The 22,604-nt window shown below is 38.6% G+C and overlaps 1 protein-coding gene across 1 annotated transcript in view; it reads right to left on the reverse strand.

Moving 5' to 3' along the window:
* LRP2 (LDL receptor related protein 2) overlaps nucleotides 1-22,604 on the reverse strand; it is a 168,731-nt gene that overhangs the window by 139,412 nt on the left and 6,715 nt on the right. Inside the window, exons 2-4 of the mRNA XM_007110946.2 lie at nucleotides 14,813-14,920; nucleotides 12,356-12,478; nucleotides 8,712-8,828 (exon numbers count right to left, since the gene is read on the reverse strand). Of these exons, the coding sequence (XP_007111008.2) occupies nucleotides 8,712-8,828; nucleotides 12,356-12,478; nucleotides 14,813-14,920 (348 nt within the window). The remainder of the gene's footprint in view (nucleotides 1-8,711; nucleotides 8,829-12,355; nucleotides 12,479-14,812; nucleotides 14,921-22,604) is intronic.

Genomic DNA, 22,604 nt, shown 5'->3' on the forward strand with positions numbered 1-22,604 from the left:
GAAGAACCTAGGGGCAAGATGGGAATAAAGACACAGACCTACTAGAGAATGGACTTGAGGATATGGGGAGGGGGAAGGGTAAGCTGGGACAAAGTGAGAGAGTGGCATGGACATATATACACCAACAAACGTAGGGTGGATAGCTAGTGGGAAGCAGCCGCATAGCACGGGGAGATCAGCTCGGTGCTTTGTGACCACCTAGAGGGGCGGGATAGGGAGTGTGGGAGGGAGACACAAGAGGGAAGAGATATGGGAACATATGTATACATATAACTGATTCACTTTGTTATAAAGCAGAAACTAACACACCATTGTAAAGCAATTATACTCCAATAAAGATGTTAAAAGAAAAAAAAAGAAAGTCCTCATTCTCACCACCTCTTCCCTCTCCCTTCCTTTCTCCAATTTCCAAATGATACATGTCCATGTTTGCTCCTCGAAATTGGGAGCTCTCTCCAAATATACATGTCAGATTGGTGCTTGAAGACTTTTTTAATGTTTTCTCTGCTAATGATTTGGCGGAAGCAAGAAATTTCCATGCTATAGTTCTGTTTACATAATCAAAGAGGAAGATGTGGTTTGAGAAACTCGTAGGCCTCCCAGAATGGAAATCATTCACAGCAGGGTAAGACACACATATTAGGCACTACTCTTTATTATCTTGACAGGAAGGCTGTAAATACATTCTGTTCTCAGAATTTGACAAAATAGTCAAAAAGAAGACAAATCGATTCTAAAGAAAGAGAGGGCCTCTTAAAGGTATATTATGACACTTAAGCCAAGATTAAAAGGAAAACAAGAGGTTACTGATATAAGTCCTGCCCCGACACCTGGGACTTTTCAAGGTCTTGAAGTCATCCTTTATAAGTTACTTTATGTTAGTCTGGTTCCAAGGCAGGATAATCCAGTCAGAGTAATGATTTGCCAGAAAAAGTTTACTAGTTTGGCCACCAGCACTTAGCTGCAAGTACTATCCATGAAGTTAAATAAGCAAAAACAATAATAATCATCAATAACATGTATTGAAAACTATGTGCCAGAAGCCTGTTCAAGTACTCAATGTGTATGAACTCATTTTGTTCTTATAACAACCCAATGAGGTAGTTACACTATTGTTCCCATTTTAGAGATCTTATATACATGCCTCTCTGAGGTACAGAGAGGTTAAACAATTTGAAAAAAGGTCATATGACTGGTAAGCTGGAGAACCTGAACTCAAATTCAGGCAACCTGGCCCCACTAGGCTTGTTCCTAACCACTATTATAGGTATTGCTACCACTTACAGGCTTCAGAGTAATAGGAAGAGAAAATTACAGGAGGAAGAATGAAACTGAATGAAAGGAAATAATCTTAAAAAGATAGCATGAAAAGAAAGAGAAGAAGCAACGCAAGGGAAAGTTTTTCTTTCTTCCATTCAGTTTCTCATTCCACCTTGGGAAGTCTGGAGAAGTGAGGCCAAATCTAAATTTCATCAAATTATGGCATATTCTACTAAGGACTTCAATCTGGTATAATCTAAGAATTCCAGGAAACGCTATGCTAGGAAACAGAGCTTTCCAAGAGTACCAGGACAAACAAGAGAGTCCATACCAAAAAAACAGACCACAAAGCAGCAGGAGACCAACCTATTCCTCTCTGACCCACCCCCCGCCTCCTGGGTCAGTCAAATTCACGTCCCTGAAGTGTCTGTCATCATGGACTAGCATCTAGGGAGTGCAGTAATATGCAAGAGGACAACAGAGAAGCATTTCCTGCCTCTTTCCAAAAATAATTTGAAGAGCCTTTCAATGAAAAGCATATACATAATATTTATAAAATGTGAATAACAATTCAGTACCTTGGAAAGAGAAAGTAAATATGGTCTTCCCAAGGGCTACTAGAATTGGACTAACATCAAGTTTAGTCTGAGCAGCTTTCAGGAGCCTGAAGCGAAAAAGGGAAAGACATTAACTTATATAAGTAAGTTTCCCTTACCGCCCTCGCTTTGAACTACTGGGTCTGAAGTCCTAAATCCCTATCTGGTCTCTATCCATGGTGACCTGATCTCAGACCTAAGTTTAAAAAGCACCCAAGAGTCCTGCTCTGAAGAGTTTGGATCTGCAGTACCTCTTTCTCCTCATACACAGAACTATCACCAAAATCTGCAAAGGAGGTAAAGACTGACATAGTTCTAATTTTTTGAAAAATAATAAAAATCTCACATGAGCCCTAGCATTGGAGTCACTGAGCCACAGGATGGAACACTGTGCTTCAAATGCTCCAGGGAATAACGCAACATATATTTATTGAAATCCATCTTCCTAGACACCGTGCTAAGAACTGGATAAAGAGATTATAAATGAAATTATAAGTGAAGTAACACAGCTTTTTAAAACTATTTCATTCAACAGATAGTAACGGGACTGCTAAGTACTAGAGAGAAAGTGATGAACTTCGTAAAATCCCTGCTCTCATGGAACTTACATTCTATTTAGGAGGGTGGAAGGACAGACATTAAAATAAATGAGAAAGAGTCACAGTGAGGAGTAGCTCTCTGATAAGGTGATGTTTGAACAAGAACTATTAGGGTTATCAACATGGAGGTCACTGGTGACACTGACAAGAATGTTTCTGGGAGATTTGGAGATGAACTGTTTTCAATGAGTTCAAGAAAGAAAGAAGGAGAGGAAATGGAGATAGTGATTAAAGACAATTCTATGTAACTTTGCTGTGAAAGGGAGCAGAGAAGTAGGGTAACAGCTGAGAGGGATCTTAGGGTTTTTTAAAAGATGGGAGATATTTATAATGTGCTTGTAAGATAAAGACTAAATAAGAGATTTTTCTCTTTCCTCAAGGTTTCAGGGCTCTGAATCGTATCTCAAACTGCTAAAAAAAAAAAAAAAAAAAAGGTCCGTCTGTGATGTGATATGTAAGATGGGGTCAGTCTGCTTCTTCCTTCTCACCTCGAGTAGAGAGAATAGTAAGAGCAAGGTGCAGTAGGGCTGAGTTTGATGAACATGTCCGTCACCAGGCATCACGGTCCAAAGAATGACTTATCCCTCCTCTTCACTCCCTCCCAGTTATGCCCCCAGTTGGAGTTTCAACAGTTAGAAATATAAAGTTAGATATACAAAATTCTAAAGAACAGAAAGTCAGTAGAAATAAAACTTCAGAGACGAAGCCGCCCCCGTGGCAGGCAGACCAAATACTGCTGATTACCGGCAAGAAAGCCTTCATTGTAGCAAGGATTTGACCCTTTCTTTGGCATTCCTAAGTAACAAAAGAGAAGTGCTGCAAACCAATGATAATTAGCAATAGTTTTACTCACACCAAAAGCATGCTAATATGGTACTTGATAAAGATGAAATAATCTGTTTACTTAACTAAGAAAAAATTATACTATTTTTGAGCAACCGAAAGTCAGTGCAACATATGAATTGAATGACCCATAATTGCTGCATTGTTCTGATGTTTATCTTAGACTCTGAGTGAGTGGGTTTTCCTTGATGCTAATCCCATTAAAAGCAAAATGGATGGAAGTTTCAACCCTCTGTTCCTTAAAAAATAATAATAATTGACAAGCTGTAAGCAGGTGCCATTTTACAGATGGCCAGACTGAAGAGCAAAATAACTTAGGAAAAATGAACTTTTACCTATTTCATAGCTGTACACACACACACACACACACACACACACACACACACATATACACACACATATATATTTTTTCAGAAAGTTCTCAAACAGTAAAATAACCAAAAATATCTTATGCCTTATGCATATAGGAACACAGCAGACAAAAAGACCAAATATGATACGAAACTATTTATTTCAAGGATAATCTTTTTATTGGGACCTTAATACCCTTGCCTTTCTTGCCATCTCACCCATTCTTTTCCCTCCCTTCTCCCTGCTTCCCTGAGTGGACCCTTACACACCATTCATTGTTATGTAAAAGGAGTGCTTGGAATGGACACAAGGTGCTCTGTCTTGGAGCTCAAGACCTTGATCTTAGAAGCTTGAAAGGGTAAGAACTATATCCTAGGGGTCTGATCTGACAGGCGGGACTATGAACTACAGAGTCAATCTTCCTGATCCTTTCAAATATTTGGGGAAAAGAAATAAGTCCTTCTTGGCAGTTTTCCAACATCCACCACTATATTTAAGTGGTTTCTAGTGCCTAGAAGACCCATTCCTATAGACAATCTTATTTCTGAGAAATAGACAAATTAAAGCCATATTCATAAACTGATTCTAAGTTTGTCCAAAAGTAATTTTCCTATGCATCATGACTGCAAAAACAATAGAACAAAGTGTCATGTCTCACAAAAAGGTTTTCTGGCCAAGCCTCACTTAATCCTCCATCATGTGGGAACATTCTAATTTAAAACAACTAATTAAACAGTTGCTATATATCTGAAGTGACATTTAAAATAGCTAAGTACCTCTACAACTAAATGGATCTTAGTATGATTATCAATGGCTGCTAATATCACAAAGGGGCAGTCAGACATTAGGTGCCTCCTGATGGAAATACATACTTTTATATACAAAGTGTTGCTGCCCTTACACACACACACACACACACACACACACACACACACACACACACAACCTTGCATGTGTTCAAGCCTCTAGACTAGTGCTATTTTCAACTGGAGCAGGGGAGGGGAATTCTGCTCCCAGAGGACATTTGACATTGTCTAGGGACATTTTTGGTCATCACAATTGGGAGGTGCTGCTGGCTTCTAGTGGATAGAGGCCAAGGATACTGTTAGCTATTCTACAATGCACAAGACAGCTCCCCACAATAAAGAATTATTTGGACCCAAATGTCATTATTTCCAAGATGGAAGAACCTTACTCTAGATCTAGCTACCAATTTCTAGGAAATACAGGGGACAGAAGAACATGTTAAAGGACATCATAGGGTGGGTGCAATGAGCAAAACCCAGACTATGGGAAACTCCAGAACAAGTCACTTGCTAACTCCAACATACAGATTTTCTTTGGATTTTTATTTAAATGACACTGTAAAAAAATAATAAGCCAATTGCAGAATTTTTAAAACTGGATGGATATTTGATTACTTTAAAGAACAGTTATTAACTTTTAGGTGTGATCATGATACTGTAATGTTTCAGTCCTTATATTTTAGCAATATAGATACTGAATTATTTAAAGACAAACTTATATGATATCTGACAACTGCTTCAAAATAATGGAGAGAAGAGATATAGGTAAGACAAAATTAGCTATTAGTTGATGTAATCACTCTGTTTTTGATTATGTTTAAAACCTTCCATAATAAAAAGTTTTAAACAATCACTTTAATAATAAAATAGCTAAGTAACCTATAGGCAAAAATGCTCTGTAAACTTCTTATACAAAAGTAAAGCATGGGCATAGGGTTTAGACCTAGGTTAATATCCTGGTTCGTCTACCCTTACCAGTTTTTTTTTTTTTTTTTTGCGGTACGCGGGCCTCTCACTGCCATGGCCTCTTCCGTTGCGGAGCACAGGCTCCGGACGCGCAGGCTCAGCGGCCATGGCTCACGGGCCCAGCCGCTCCGCGGCATGTGGGATCTTCCCAGACTGGGGCACGAACCCGTGTCCCCTGCATCGGCAGGAGGGCTCTCAACCACTGCGCCACCAGGGAAGCCCTACCCTTACTTCTTGATCTCTGTAAAGTGGAGATAGTCCTCACACCTACTTTGTAGTACTGATTAATGCGTAAATCTGGAATCTAGAAAAATGGTAGAGATGAAACTATTTGCAAAGCAGAAACAGAGACACAGATGTAGAGAACAAACGTATGGACACCAAGTGGGGAGGGGGAAGGTGGGCTGAATTGGGAGATTGCCATTGATATATATACACTACTATGCATAAAACAGATAACTAGTGAGAACCTACTGTATAGCACAGGGAATTCTACTCAGTGCTCTGTGGTGACCTAGGTGGGAAGGAAATCCAGAAGAGAGGGGATATATATATACGTATGGCTGATTCACTTTGCTGTACAGCAGAAACTAACACACCATTGTAAAGCAACTATACTCCAATAAAAAAAAAAATGGAATACGATAGTGATTGATGCCCTGGGAGTGACACTCCCCTTTCCCATTTCGCACAAGAGCTCCAAACAAAGACGGAAAATAAAATGAGGCAAATCCTCCCCCCAGTACCGGCACTTTTTAAAGACTTTGATCCAGGTCATTCGTTTCCTTCTTGTACAAATCTGGCTGTGGCCAGGAGATCAAAGCACTAACAAGGAAGTATGAGGATTCTTTTTTAATTTCCTCTGATTTGTTATTTTTTTTTACACTCTTCCTTACAGAACACATAGCAATAAATAAATGAGGTAGAGAGAAATAGGAAAAAATACCTCATTGTAAAACACCCTTAACATGTGTGAGATTCACTTTAGGGCCATGAACCCTGAAGGATTCATGACTTGTATGATTCCAGAAACAATGAGGTTTAACTCTGGTTCAACAATTACTTGTATGTGCTTGAAAAAATGAACAAAATCTTGATTAAGGATTCCTGCCCAGATATTTTACAAAGCTCACTTCCTTTCCTTCATTCCTTTCCATAAGAGCTGCTTGAATGCTTGTACCCTGCCAGCTTTTTTCCAGAAGGTCCGTCGGCAAAGTCATGAGGCAGCTGTATTGGTGACTTGAGACTTGGCTGCAGGGTGTTCACATGGAATAAATCCAAACAGTGTGTTTTGGCTGCCTTTTATTTTCCCTAAAATCGCATTTCCTGCAGTCCCATTGCATTTGCAATAAAGCACTCATTTTTATCCACTTGTAAATAAGGGATAAAGATTCAGACTGTTGGCTGGTGGCACAGGCCTCTGGTTCTGTTGTTCTTGCACAAGGTAGGACTTCCTCCTTCTGTAAATAAAGTCCTTCATGAAGAGCAATCACCAGACTTGGACCAGAGGACGAGCTGAGCTCTAGCTCTGCCACACACCATTTAACCTTGAACAAGCCACTCCATCCTTTGCTGGTTCAGTTACCTTATTCTTAAGACAGTATTATAATACTGGCCCTAATGCCCTCAGTGAGGGGTCTAATAACAATAACCACTGGAATTTACATAACACTTTGAAGTTTACACAATACTGCAAAATATAATGTATGATTTGTCTCTATTATTAATCAAAAATATTTTCTTCACTTGCCACAATAAAGAATTTATCGTTTGCTTTACAAAGTACTCAAAGGGGAGTCCTTGACTCTGGACTTGCTATTTGTGACCTCCAGACACACACTACCATCTCGAAAACTGCCAGTACCAAGTCTAAATTCTCCATAGCTCTTCCAAAGTTAAAGAAGACCCAACCTAGAGGCAACACAATCTCTTTCAAAAGAAAACATGTAAGTTGGAAATTACAACAGAACTATACCAGAAATTCTGCTAGGAAATGGAAACATAAAGGCAAATAGCACAGACGCCTCTCAAAGGAAAATAACATACAAGGGAAGAAAGCATTGGAGAAGATTTTGTTTTGTTTTAATGCACTGTGTGATGACAGTGAGGCTGCAGCATGAATCTGGACACACATACGAGTATTTCTTCCATTAAGAGCACAATTTGAACACTAGAGTAAATAGGAACAATTTGCTCATAACCAATTTATGTTAGCTCCCACCCTAGGCATGGAGCCATATTGGGAAGTGTAGCAAAATATACAGAAGATGGCTCTTTCATTAAGCATACAATATACCAAAGGAAGGAATTTAGAAACAGTCCAGAGAACTAAAATCCTATCAAAATGATCAAACAATAAAAGAGTTGTCCCATGAGAATAGACTAAAACCTAAATCTTTAGTTGGAAACATAATAACCAAGAAGTTTATGATCAAGGTTTCTAAGGTACACAAAATCTATCCACCGATTATTAGAATACTAGAATATTAAAATAACTCCTTGAAGTCTGAAATGCAGTATGCCAGAAAGAATGCCAGGGAAAGATATATAAAAACTCAAAGAAGCTCTGGGTAAATTCATAAATGATAGACCTATAAGTGCTTTTGAGAGAAAATGGGTATGTCTGAGACTAAAGACAGAGTTAGATGGACCAGAGGACGGACACAGCAGAATAATTAGTATATTCTTGTATTCTAACAATTCTATATAAACCTCAAGAGAGGCAGATTACTCTTCACTCATTTGTAAGAAGTGATTGCACTTTCTTATTTTGCTTATGGTCATATTTAAACATTATACATAGAATACTGTGATTTGTATGCTTTATCTTGTGGTGATCAGTTACAAATTGATATAGTATTCTTCCATTACACAGATAGCCATTTTCAAAATGTAACATGTTTCCAAAGGTAATCTGGAAAACACTGAGTCCATAAGAGCAGAAAAACTGAGACATTTGACCTAGAAGCTTACCATGGTAACGTACTAAAAGTTAAAATTGACCAAACTGGATTTTGTACTCATTGACTTTTTGTGATTCTATGTTAAAGTTAAAAGTTTCTTACTTCAAGACATACAAAAACTTGATGTGCTAAGGCAGGACAGACTCAGAATGTCTTGCTAAAAATAGACTCCTATCAGAACATCACCTCTAATCCACAAAAGAATCTGCCAAGAGATTTCAATAACAAGAGGCATATTGTAGGCATTTCTGTCCATCAACAAATTGATTAAAATGCCAAAGGGACAAAGGTGAAACCAAATACAGTGCAAAGACTGTAAGGACTCACGGCAGTTTTTCTCATCAGTTCCATCCAAGCAGTCTGTGGAATGGTCACATCTGAATTCTGCTGGGATACATTCACCGTTGTCGCACGTAAACTGATGGCTTGAGCATGTTCTCCCAGCTGTGAAAGGAAAAAAATATTACTTTGTAATTACTGAAAAACACAGACCAACTAACAAATATGACAGTAACATTAACCCAGCTACTCTAAGGTAGACATCTTATAATGTGAAAGCAAAAGTGTTATTATTAGGATACTATCAAAATGCCCAGAATCATATCAACATTCAAGGTTGTGAGTGTAGACAATTATATTAGCAACATGTGTTGAGAATACAATATAGCTTGAAAACCTATACAGTAAAAAGGATGGATGAAATAAGAATTTTGCAGGTATAGGTATTAATCAAGGATCAGTAAGGTCCCCCTCATTGAAATCCTTGTTTAAACAAGAAGGAAATATGCCAAAGGGTAAACAGTGGTTATTTCTGAGTATTAGGAATGTGGGAGATTTTTTTTTCTTTAGAGTTTTCTCTACTATATAAGATTTCTACATTGAATACCTGTCAATTTTATAAACATAAATTTAAGCTAGCTTGATTTTATCCTAAGCTGATTAGGGTAGGTGAGAGCAGAGTACCAGTAGTTTCTCAAATTTGCCTCTGGATAAAACAGACAAAATTAAATGAATCAATATTCCAAGCATCATGTGAATTCTATTCTGTGAGTCTGAGGCCGGAATTTTTTTTTTAATTAATTTATTTTTATTTATTTATCTTTGGCTGCGTTGGGTCTTCGTTGAGGCATGCGGGCTTTCTCTAGTTGTGGCAAGGGGTCTACTCTTCGTTGCGGTGCGCAGGTGTCTCATTGCGGTGGCTTCTCTTGCTGCGGAGCATGGGCTCTACGCACGCGGGCCTCAGTAGTTGTTGTGCGAGGGCTTCAGTGTTTGTGGCTCGTGGGCTCTAGAGCGCAGGCTCACGAGTCGTGGCGCACGGGCTTAGTTGCTCCGTGGCATGTGGGATCTTCCCGGACCAGGGCTCGAACCCGTGTCCCCTGCATCGGCAGGCAGATTCTTAACCACTGTGCCACCAGGGAAGCCCCGAGGCAGGAATTATGATGGGACTTTTAAATTGTCCACATAAGAGAGAAGCATTTGGGGAGAAGATGATTTGATAAAAAAATAATGTAAAATTTAAAATGCAAGAGTTACCTTATAAAATCCATACTCACTTAAAATAGTATGGAACATTGCTCATAAATTATTGCTGTAAAGTTATTTCCAGTCTCCCCAAGCAGTTGCCCTTGGTAGTTCCCATCCCCTCTATGTAGTATTATTATCAAGGGGTCATCCACCACACACTGCATCACAATCTACAGCTCAGCTTTCTTCCTACTCCGTGTGGGAAGCAAGGGAAAATGGAACCAAATGGCATATCTAGCCAAAAGATAAACAACCCATCATTCATTCATTCAGTGTCCACTTATCAGGAACCTACTATCTGCTAGACAGAATACCAAGCCTTAGGGATACAAGCTGAATAAAGCATAGTCACTGCTCTCCAGAGCTTCACAATCTAGCACTGACTACCTACTAGGTCACCCTTTTCCTCTAGGACCTTTGAGAGGCCAGCCAGAAATATCAGAGCCCAGAACAGATTTCCTAGAAACAAGGATTTCTCCCTGCTCTCTACTATGCCTGGTACTTTTCCTTCCTCCTTTCAGTCCTTCTGAGCTACTGTCCCCCACCTCCCTCCCTTTTTGCCACTCCACCTCAGATCCGGATGCGTGTAACTCACCTGATGTAGATATGCCATGCTCCTATCTGGCCTTGACTAGCTCCTGTCTGTGCCCTCCTCGAGACTGCCATTTGTCACCACCACCACCCTCCACACCCCTACATAGTTTGCTGGTTTCCCCTGAACCACTCTGTCCCAAGGATCACCATCTCTTTGTTGCTGGCAGACCTCATGACCAGCACTGACAAGCCCTAACAGACTGTTTAATTATACAGTCTACATTTTACCTTTACACCAAAGTCAAACTCATAAGTATTGAGAATTTCCATTAACTTCCTCAAAAGAAGGCTTCTAGTGGCTCGACTGAAAAAAGTTCATACTCCCATTGCTGGACCCAAAATTCCTGGACTTAATTCTAATTTTTTATAAATACATCCAGAACCTACTGAAGCCCACAGCATCTCCACTGCTAGTCACCTAACAAACAAGTTCCCACATGACGCAGCCATCAAAAATATCTGTTTCTTCTTTGATCTTTGTGGACAATGTCCATGTGAAAATGCCAACAGGATCTTGGCTATCTCAAAACCAACACACAGTGATGACAGATGTCCATGATCTGTGGGATGTGCATTTAATGAAACAGAATGTGGGGAAGTTGAAAGGTGAATGCTACACAGTGATCAGAGCTGGACTTTTCCAGAGGACAACTGAGGTCAAGAGCCTGAGGTGGTTCATTACAGCCTTGTATCTTCTCTCCAATTTCCATCTCAGTCCAACTTAGACTCGCTAAAAGGTTTTAGTTTGGGGTTTTTTTTGTTGTTGCTGGGTTTTTTTGTCTTATAAAAACACAGGGAAAAGATGTTGATGTTTTCTCTTCTAGATATTGAAATTTGAATTATGGGAATGTTAAATTCAGGACTTCTGCAGCTTTCATGCAATCATGAAAAGCCAACAGGCTAAAAAGATGGCAGGGCAGGGCAGAATAGTGGAAGAAAATTGCATGATGTCACCGATCCAAGGAATTGAGATTTTCCATTATCTTCCAATCAATTCCGGAACAATGCTACGTTTAGGCTTCTTGGGTGAGATAATAAATTCCCTTTTTGCTTAACTTTTTTGAGTTGTGTTTTTCATTCTTTGCAGCCAAAAAATCCCCATTGATACAAGAATAATTTTAAATTATACAAATATCCTTAAGAGAAAGGAAGGCTATAGACGACAGACATCTTTCTCACATGTTGCCATGTCACATTCACCCAAGATTATGCTCTTGTCCAAAATTGTTTAAGCCCAGTAATACACTCTTTTCCAGTTCCATCCCAAAGAAATCAGAATGGAAGGGTTTCTTCCAGGTTACTGCCCTGAACCCTCTCAATGTCCAGGAATCAGCAGTCGCCAACATCCTCTTCCTTGCTACTATTTGCTTTCTGGTTCCAGCTCATCCTACGATGGCTATAGCAGCCGTCACTGAAGTACCTCCAACAGACCTCCACTCCACTCAGTCAGAAAGAAGAGAGTTTAATAGTGGGGCAGAAGGGGTGGAAGGTTTTTCCTGCACAGTGTGCTGCAGGAGCACGTGGGCTCATCCAACTGCCAAGCAGACCAATGAAGACGTCCACATACAGATACCAATAAGTGTTTTGTTTCTTTCTTAAGCATAACATAACCTGAGTTAAATACTGGGAATCTATCCCATGTCCAAATCACTGGCTATATTGAGAATTCTTCAGCACACTCACACTTTCAGTATCATCCAACTCCTGAGTGAGATGGCTGACACAGGTTCCCTTGTCCTTCAAGGTCCAACTCTGCATTTATAAAGATTCATTCCATTGTGTTTTGTATTTGTAACAGGTTGGAATTTAAGGTGTCCAAAGGGCCAAAACAAGATTCCTCTACAAGCACTTACGGCAATGCCGACGTTCATCTGAGCCATCCATACAGTCTTCTTCCTCGTCACACACCCAGTGGACAGGGATGCATAGCTCCTCACTCTGACACAGGAACTGGTTGGAACGGCAAGTGGGGTGAGCTAAAATAAACCAGAAAAAAACTCATTATGTCAAACATCCACCCTATTATACCAACAAACAATGCTCGTTTCAAAAGAAGTATGTCAACTCCTGCTCAATATATTTGATAGCAAATATAAAAAACCTTAGAGCCTGTGGACTTTAACCAGTGTTCACTGTCAAGTAATCTCAGCAATGGCGTCACAACAAAATGATGATCCGAAGCAATACAAAATACAGAGAATAAAACAAACAGCCCAAACACACATTCATACAAAGTTATGACCAAAAAAATAGTAAATTTTTAATTTCAATAAAATCAACCATGAGTTTAGAATTATTAAATTATTTGAAGTGTTTTGTAATAGCTAATAGTAAAGCATCATGATAAATTGTAAAATCCATGAGATTTGGAAAATAAGACCCAAAATCAAATAATTTATTATTTCCACAATTTACTTGCTTTACAATCTTCAGCAGGTTCTCTGAATCTCAATGTATGCATAATAAAATGGGGACTATATTTTTCTCACAGTGTGCTATAAAAAATAAGTAGAATGGAATATTCCTCAGCCATAAAATGAAACGAAATTGAGTTATTTGTAGTGAGGTGGATGGACCTAGAGTCTGTCATACAGAGTGAAGTAAGTCAGAAAGAGAAAATCAAATACCGTATGCTAACACATATATATATGGAATCTAAAAAAAAATAATGGTTCTGATGAATCTAGGGGCAGGACAGGAACAAAGATGGAGACGTAGAGAATAACTTGAGGACACAGGGAGGGGGAAGGGTAAGTTGGGACGAAGTGAGAGAGTGGCATGGACATATATACACTACCAAATGTAAAATAGATAGCTAGTGGGAAGCAGCCGCACAGCACAGGGAGATCAGCTCGGTGCTTTGTGACCACCTAGAGGGGTGGGATAAGGAGGGTGGGAGGGAGACGCAAGAGAGAGGGGATACGGTGATATATGTATACATATAGTTGATTCACTTTGTTATACAGCAGAAACTAACACAACACTGTAAAGCAATTATACTCCAATAAAGATGTTAAAAAAAAAATAAGTAGCGTAACATATGTTAAAGTACCATGTAAATAAGGTGCAAGTGATTGTCATTGGTATGTTTTTATCATCATCATTATGGGACATTGATAAATTGTTGGTATGACTGTTCAATTATTCCTTTATCTCAGAATACACTGTTCCTGACTTTCTGCTCCTAGTTTTAACCTAAAATGAACTCAGTAAGCCCAGAGGAGGCAAATAGATAGCACTTGATCATATCTCTACAAATAGAACTACTCCCTTACTCAAAGTGTGGTTTCCAGGCTAGCAGCATCAGCTTTACCTGGGAGCTTGCAGAAATGCAGAATCTCAGGTCCCACCTCAAACATGTGGAATTAAAACCTACACTTTAACAAGCTCCCCAGGTGATCCACTTCTGCATGAAAGTTTGAGAAGCACCTTATAGGACCTAAACCCCACACTTCTCCCATTTTCAAATGCATAGTCATCCAAACAATACACCAAAGTTTGTCCTGTTGTGCCTGTGTCCTGGATGGCCAACGATTCAAAACAAATTTTCACCTGCTTTCTTGGTTTTTGGATGATAACCCTTGCCTGTTCACCTGTCAGAAGGAATGAAATTGCAGTAGTGATGGATCACCCATGGCAAGGTGGGAGAGCAATGGACATAAGGGTTGGGATTAGTGCACCAACTGGGAAGCCTTTAATAAATAATTTAGCTTCTCTATGCCTCAGTTTCCTCATCTGAAACCTACCTCAGAATATTGTTGAGAGAACTAAAAGAAGAAATATATGAAAGTGATTTTATAATTCTTCTAAATTAAAGAGTTAAATTGGAGGTTTATAATATTATCATGCTTTTAACTATTATTTAAAAAACATAAACCACACTAGCCCCTTCTGTGACCTCTTGATAGCAATGCACACAAGTTCTACTACATCCTTTTTATAAAAACAGACTCTTCCTTGAATTACAAATCACAGCAGTACAGACAACATTATTTTTTTATTCTTGTTAGTGCACAAAATTTGCAGACTGAATAATCTGAAATAATCGTTTATAGGCTTCAGAAAACAGCTCAGAAAGTTGGTTCCATACCAAGGTCATGGGATAAGAGTAAGATAGAAACTGATGTGAATTGAACCTCGTGATCAAAAGGGACTGAATTCTTAATGCCACCAGTTCTCTATCTCAAAAGATTGGAGCTCAGTCCAATCTACTACTAAAGGCACAACTCTTTCTCTTTGTTACAGCTGAAATGACCATTTAGCACTTCTGCTACTCAGAACAGAGCTTAGCCCCACCGCTCTTCACTTACGGCAGCCAATTTCATCCGAGCCATTCGCGCAGTCTCTGGTCCCGTCACACCGCCAGGACGCAATGATACAAAGCCCAGGTCGGCACTGAAACTCATCACTGTGACATTCTGTAATCCCACAAGCAAGAGAAAGCCAGTTTAAAAAGTTACCCACACAGATATTTCCAAAAAATACAAATTTCTGATGAAAACAAATAATTATTCAACTAATTAGTAATCAAAGAATGTAAATTATTTATACAATTAGGAAAACATTTTTATGATTATATTCTGTTTCAGGGTCTGCAGGAAAGTCATCTTCACACAGGAAAGTCATTTTCACACACACAGCTGACTAGAGTGCACCTGGAGGTAACCAATCTGGAAAGCAATTTGACAACAGGTATCCTGCTTTTTAAAAGTGCTTATTCTTTAACTTAATACTTTTACTTCTAGGTAATTTTTTTCCCCTTAAGGAACTAAGCAGAGAATTAAAGATTTATGTGTAGAGGTTTTCATCATAGCATAATTTATAATAAAGGAAATTGCAAACCTCGTAAATGTCCAATAATATGAAAATGAATAAATTTTCTTATATCTATATCTCATATTAGGAACTCATTAAAATAGTTATGAAGAACTTCTAAATGATTTGGAGAAATATTTGTACTATTTCATTATACATTGTAACAAAGACAGGATGCAAAATTTTACCTGTAACAGATCATATATAACAGAAAAAAAGCACAGAAAAGGCCAGAAAGTTAAGAGTGGTTATCTCTGATACCATCATGAGTAACTTTTCATTTGTGGGACTGTGCTTTTTTCAGTTTCCCACCCTACAGTCTTTTTAAGTGCCTTTTTATTACTAAATCATATACAGCAATTTATGGTTCTTCATTCTTAGATACAAGATCAATATTATGGCTTTTTGCTTGTAACTTATTTGTAAGATGCCAGGTACGGCTCTTCTCTGCCAACAAACAAAGGCCAAAAGACAAATAAACAAAAATCTCTGCAGCCAATCAGAGTGCACAAACTTGGCATCAAACTAGCCACATTTCCAAGTGACAGTGATATCCCCTAGTGATACCAGAAAGTGAATATAACTTAAACAAGTTATATAATTCAACCAGTATATCCTGCAGTTTTCCTAGTTCTCCCCAGGGGACTAATTTGGCAGTTAGCGATCCTCTGAGCTTCCCCAAATATCTGACCAGCAACCTCCCCATACATTATGTGCCAAGTATGAATTTTATTTTTAAGAGAGCAGCCAACACCAGCCCAACGTGGAGAAGACTCAAAATTATTCTTTCACAAACCCATGGTGGTAGAGGAATAATTCGGGGGATTGGAAGAATAATTATACTTTCCCCGTGTATTTAAGCAACCATGCTAAATTACCCATTTCAATGTTTGACTAATTAAACTGAAATTAAGTAAATATACAGATCAATTACCTACTCCTAAAATAAATAAACAATGTGCTATCCTGTCTTGTGTAAATGCAGGCATATCAAGAGCATGACATAAACATAGTTAAGTGATCTATTCCTAGGGGATATAGGCTACTTTGTTCATGGAATGTTCAAATCTGATTGTCTGGTAGTGACATCCTGATTTATAATGTATGCTGCAAATGGTCAGAAACTTTCCTTGGCTAAATGGTGGTACCGAGTGGTACAGGAATACGTACACCCAAATACCTTCTATAGACTAATGCATGATGGTGGTTGGTGGTGCAGGTCTGGGGTTGGTGGTGCAGGTCTCTTATCAACTACCTTTAAAACACAACAACCTCCCTTGCAAAAATGCCCCTAAGGAATGTACAAATTCACTCTGGAATCCCAGAACTTCTCATTGGATTTTGTTCTACAAAGCAATATTTCCATGAGAGATTAGAGGCTTTGGAGGTTTAGCTATTAACACAACATATATTAAATCACTTTTATCAATTAGGTCTATTGTTAGTAATCCAACATAATACATTTGTAAATTCAGTACGTTTGTTTCCCTTAGTATCTAATAATTTCTGGTTGAAAAATTATAACAATCTAAAGGTTAGTCTACTTACAAAGAGTTTCCTATTGCTGGAAAAATCATACACTTAGAAGCTGAGCATACTGAAGCAAATTCTCAGAACAATATACTGCCTGTTTTTAAATATATGTATAGTTAGTGTTATTTTTTAAGCAACATTTTTGTTTATTTGTTTTTTTTTATTTCTTAAGCAATTTTTATTACAAGTCAAATTTTGAGGTTGTTTTTTGTTTTTGCTAAAATATGAAGTTAAGCACATCATGAAAAGAACACAAAATAGATACCCAAAAGTCATTTTTTAAGCACTTCAAAGTCAATTATTTAAAAACCACACATTAAAAAATAAAAATTAAACTGACAGGGGAAGTTTTACAATTAAGTAACTCTTTCTAGTTAGTAGTTTTCACATTTGACCTCCCAAATACTCAGTTATCTAAAGTAATATATCAAGCCCAATTCACTCAACTTATCAACAGATCCATGGTAATTCATTTGTCAAGTTCATCTTTTCAATATTAACTTCCATGCCTGTTATAATTCCCAAATGACTATTGTTTGGAAACATCTCTGCAGAAGAACAAATGGATACTCTATCACTTGCTGGGTGGCATCTTAGTAATCAACCAAATGCTCCACTAGGGTTAGAAGACTGTCATCCATTCTATTACAAAGGAAATATGTGTTGTTTAAAAACAAACTGCTAGTATAGCACAGGGAACTCTATTCGATACTTTGTAATAACCTATATGGAAAAAGCATCTGAAAAAGAATAGATTTATGTAGATATATAACACAATCACTTTGCTGTACACCTGAATCTAACACATTGTAAATCAACTATTCCCCAATATAAAATAAATTTTTTAACAATAATAATAATAAAATAGAAATCAAACAAAAATAATAATAAAGTTCCAAAACAGGCAAAAATAAAAAATAAATTAAAAAAAAAAGAAGGCTGCTAGTGAAAAGGTCTAGATCAAGTTTGATAACAATTTCAGCTGACCCTGATTTCAACTGGTTTGTATGCACTTTATTTTCTGAGAGTATTTTTTAAATAAGTAGCCTTTACTTATAACCCCTCCAAAGGTTACTACATATTATCTATACTTTATTGTTTAATAATTTGAAGTCCAAAGAAGGTGGGAGTGGGGGAATTTCATACTTTGGAGCTAAACATAGTTTATGAAAGAAAAAAATCTAAATAGAGCAAAATTTAACACTTCTTTCAGCAAATGGTCTCTAAACATCCATATTCAACCAATCCACTTTTAACCAAGAGGTAATTTTGCAAACAATCTTTTATAACTTTAAAACAGTCTCCCTCTAATAAAAACCAGAGGAAAACATCATAATCCACACTGAAATAAAAACCTATTGCTAAGAACCAGGCAGTCATTGACAAGGAACCATTAGAACCAAAGGGACACCCTACTTTCCCAGGCTGGCCCTGCCTTTCCCAAAAATCAAAATAGATGGTGCAAAGATGAAAAAACTATTTGTATGGTACTTAAATGGTATGCACCATTCTAAGTACTTTGTAAACTTTTTGTAAACTTTGTCATTTAACCTTCATAACAACCCTACAAGATAGATGTCATTATTATGCATATTTTACAAATAAAGAAACTGAGACACAGAGCAATTCAGTAACTTGCCCAAGATCAAATAGCAAACATGTGCAAAGCAAGATCTGGATCTGACAGTTTTGGTCCAGCATCTGTGCTGTACTGACTACCAGTGCTCTATGTTCTCTTCAAATCAGAAAAAAAAAAAAAGCAAGAAAATTCCACCAAAAAAATGAATGTAAAAATTTGATTATTTTCCAAAGTTGCTATCAACATTCACTGGATTCATTAACTGGACTGGTGTGGAATCCACACCACACCATATGCTCATACAATACAATTGGAGAAGAGTAGTCTACTTAGCAACAAACATTGCACATAAAAACAAAGGAAAATTTGCAACAATCAAAAGCAATGCAAGGGGCTTCCCGGTGGCGCAGTGGTTGCGCGTCCGCCTGCCGATGCAGGGGAACCGGGTTCGCGCCCCGGTCTGGGAGGATCCCACGTGCACGTGCCGCGGAGCGGCTGGGCCCGTGAGCCATGGCCGCTGAGCCTGCGCGTCCGGAGCCTGTGCTCCGCAACGGGAGACGCCGCAACAGAGGGAGGCCCGCATACCACAAAAAAAAAAAAAAAAAGCAATGCAAGGAGGGAGGGGTGTGGGGGAGGGATGTATTGGGAGTTTGGGGTTAGCAGATGCAAACTATTATACAGAGAATGGAAAACAAGTTCTCCCTGCATAGCACAGGGAACTATATGAAATATCCTGTGATAAACATAATGGAAAAGAATATGAAAAAGAATGTATATATATGTATAACTGAATCACTTTGCTGTACAGTAGACATTAACACAACATTGTAAATCAACTACATTTCAATAAAATAAATTTTTTTAGAAAAAGCAATGCAGGGAAATCAAAAAAAGAGTTTCAATCTCTTCAAGAAAAATTACAATAGACATAGGGATAAACTTGTTTTTCAATGTTATAGAGCCCCAAGCTGGAGAAAAACAAGAGTAATCCTTTCTTCATAAATAGCCATAGCCCAAGCTTCCTGGTTTAAGTGTTGGACTAAGAATGTGTTAAGATAAGATATTGGAGTAACAGATAATGCCCAGAGGAGGGAAGAAGTTTGTTTTTCCAGAAGGGGCACAGCACGGAATTGAGAGCACCACTTCTGTCTCCTTTACAAACTCTGGCACAGTGCTAGGCACATGTGGGACAGTAAACACGTATTCACCAGGTAATGAAGATTTCTCTTTGTAAAATTACATATCAGAGATTCATAAAACCATCAAGGCAAACAATGAGTCTTTTAATTGGAGTTTACGATCTTAAATCTGTAGAAAGAAAAATGAAACCTGGTATAATTTGAAATAGGAGGAATATCTAAATGTTTTAAAAAGAGAAAAATATTGAGTCAGACTAATGTTTCATTCTTTTTCGAATTTTTTAAAATTTATTTATTTTATTTTATTTTTGGCTGCACTGGCTCTTCGTTGCTGCGCTCAGGGCTTTCTCTAGTTTCAGCGAGTGGTGGCTACTCTTCATTGTGGTGCGTGGGCCTACTGCGGTGGCTTCTCTTGTTGTGGGGCGCGGGCTCTAGGCGCGCGGGCTCAGTAGTTGTGGCACACGGGCTTAGTTGCTCCGCGGCATGTGGGATCTTCCCCGACTTTCTCTTTGTAAAATTACATATCAGAGATTCATAAAACCATCAAGGCAAACAATGAGTCTTTTAATTGGAGTTTACGATCTTAAATCTGTAGAAAGAAAAATGAAACCTGGTATAATTTGAAATAGGAGGAATATCTAAATGTTTTAAAAAGAGAAAAATATTGAGTCAGACTAATGTTTCATTCTTTTTCGAATTTTTTAAAATTTATTTATTTTATTTTATTTTTGGCTGCACTGGCTCTTCGTTGCTGCGCTCGGGGCTTTCTCTAGTTTCAGCGAGTGGTGGCTACTCTTCATTGTGGTGCGTGGGCCTACTGCGGTGGCTTCTCTTGTTGTGGGGCGCGGGCTCTAGGCGCGCGGGCTCAGTAGTTGTGGCACACGGGCTTAGTTGCTCCGCGGCATGTGGGATCTTCCCCGACCAGGGCTCGAACCCGTGTCCCCTGCACTGGCAGGCAGATTCTTAACCGCCGCACCACCAGAGAAGCCCCCTAATGTTTCATTCTTTTGCCCTCTCCTTATAAGAGTTTCTTTTTCCTCTCACGAATTCTCTTATTAGAAGAAAAAGGCAAGTCGTAGTCAATGGAACATTGTCCAAAGTTAACAGAGTAAGGTAATTTCCGTGGCAAATCCTACTTTCCAGCTAGATCTTCTAACATGTGCTGGTCTTTCCAGACACTTTTGGTCTACCTGAGGAGACACATGTGCTCTTTTTAAAAACATGTAACACTACATGGCACTTTAATAGTCTTACCTCCACTGAACTCAAAGAAATACATTCCTTAATTCACCCATAATTTTTACTTCACTTTTTTGGTACTTTGTTTTTATTCCCTTGGTATTGACAGACATACTTGTGATGTTTATAAGCTGGGTGATGGTTTACTACAATTCTTACACCTTGTCCACACCAACAAGGCCAGTCCCCTTTTGAAGATTTAAAGTCACTTGCTAATTTCCAAACTTGACACTGCAGCCATGACAGCCAAGGGTAACAAACTGTCTGGAGACCCTGCCCTGCCTAATGTCAACCGGTGGAATAGCCACCAACTCAACTGATGGAACTGAAACAAGGCGGGTACAGCAAACCAGCCTACGACTCTTTCTGTACAACGTTTTAGCTGCCTGGTTTTCAGAACAGGTCGCCAAATAGGTGGCCAGAATTATTATTCTTTTTTTTTTAATCCAGTTCACAGACAACTGAGTTGACTGCTTTTTCCAAATTATTGTTTCAGAGCCCTGATGGTTTGATAGAGGAAAACAATATTGATATTGAGAGGACATTTCAAGAAGTCAAAGACTTTGAGGGAAACCCACAAAGCTAGCTGATGTGTGATCATGTACACACATCACTTAAATGAAATTTTTTTTTAAAAAGGACCAAATGAATATGATGTCAGATTCAATAAAGCCACACACACAAAAAAATCATACCCGCTGTGTGCAAAACTTTGTTTAAGGTTTGTGGAAGAAACAAAGAATGATAAGATATGATCCTTTTTTTAAATAGAACTTACAAATTTATTGGGGATAAAAGTTATTTATGCATTATAAATTAAATAGCCATGTAACAACAATAGCTGCTATTTGTTGAGCACCTACTATGTGTTGGACAATATAAAAAGCTTTATACACGTCCATTTTTTTTAAAGATTTAATTTTATTTATTTTTGTCTGCGTTGGGTCTTTGTTGCTGTGTGCGGGCTTTCTCTAGTTGTGGAGAGTGGGGGCTACTCTTCGTTGCGGCGCGCGGGCTTCTCACTGCAGTGGCTTCTCTTGTTGCGGAGCACGGGCTCTAGGCTCACGGGCTTCAGTAGTTGTGGCACGCGGGCCCAGTAGTTGTGGCGCACGGGTTCGAGAGCACAGGCTCAGTAGTTGTGGAGCACAGGCTTAGTTGCTCTGCGACATGTGGGATCTTCCCAGACCAGGGCTTGAACCCGTGTCCCCTGCATTGGCAGGTGGATTCTTAACCACTGCGCCACCAGGGAAGTCCCTATACATATCCATTGGATCCTCTTAGAAATATGTGAAGTGAGATTTATACTTATTTAATAGAAGGGGAACTTGAATCTCAGGGGCATTAATCAAATTCCCACAGATGCAGAAAAGTTCGAAGCCTGATTCAGACCCAGGGCCCGTGTGATTTCAGAGCCTGTGCTCTATTCCTCAACTCCCATCCCACAAAACAAATGACAGCTTTCAATCACCCAGAATTTATTAAGTGCCAGCAGTATTTTAAGTGTTTCCCATAGATTATCTCACTTATCCTCACAAAAATCCTATGAGATGGTACTAATAGCCCCATTTCGTAGATGAGAAAACTGAGGCTTGACCAAGTCTCACAACTGGTAGGTGGAGAAGCACACCTAGGTAGTATGACTCTAAAGTTGTGCCATATTACAGTAGATGATTTCATTCCAAATAAGCAGCAGAGGTAATAAGAACCAATTGGTCTCAGGGAGAAAAAAATGAATACCACAAGATGATGCAATGAGAGAGCCTTCATGAAGGAGAATAAGACTGCACTGGGCCTATG

Source organism: Physeter macrocephalus, chromosome 2, assembly GCF_002837175.3.
Source record: "Physeter macrocephalus isolate SW-GA chromosome 2, ASM283717v5, whole genome shotgun sequence".
Lineage (NCBI taxonomy): Eukaryota > Metazoa > Chordata > Mammalia > Artiodactyla > Physeteridae > Physeter > Physeter macrocephalus.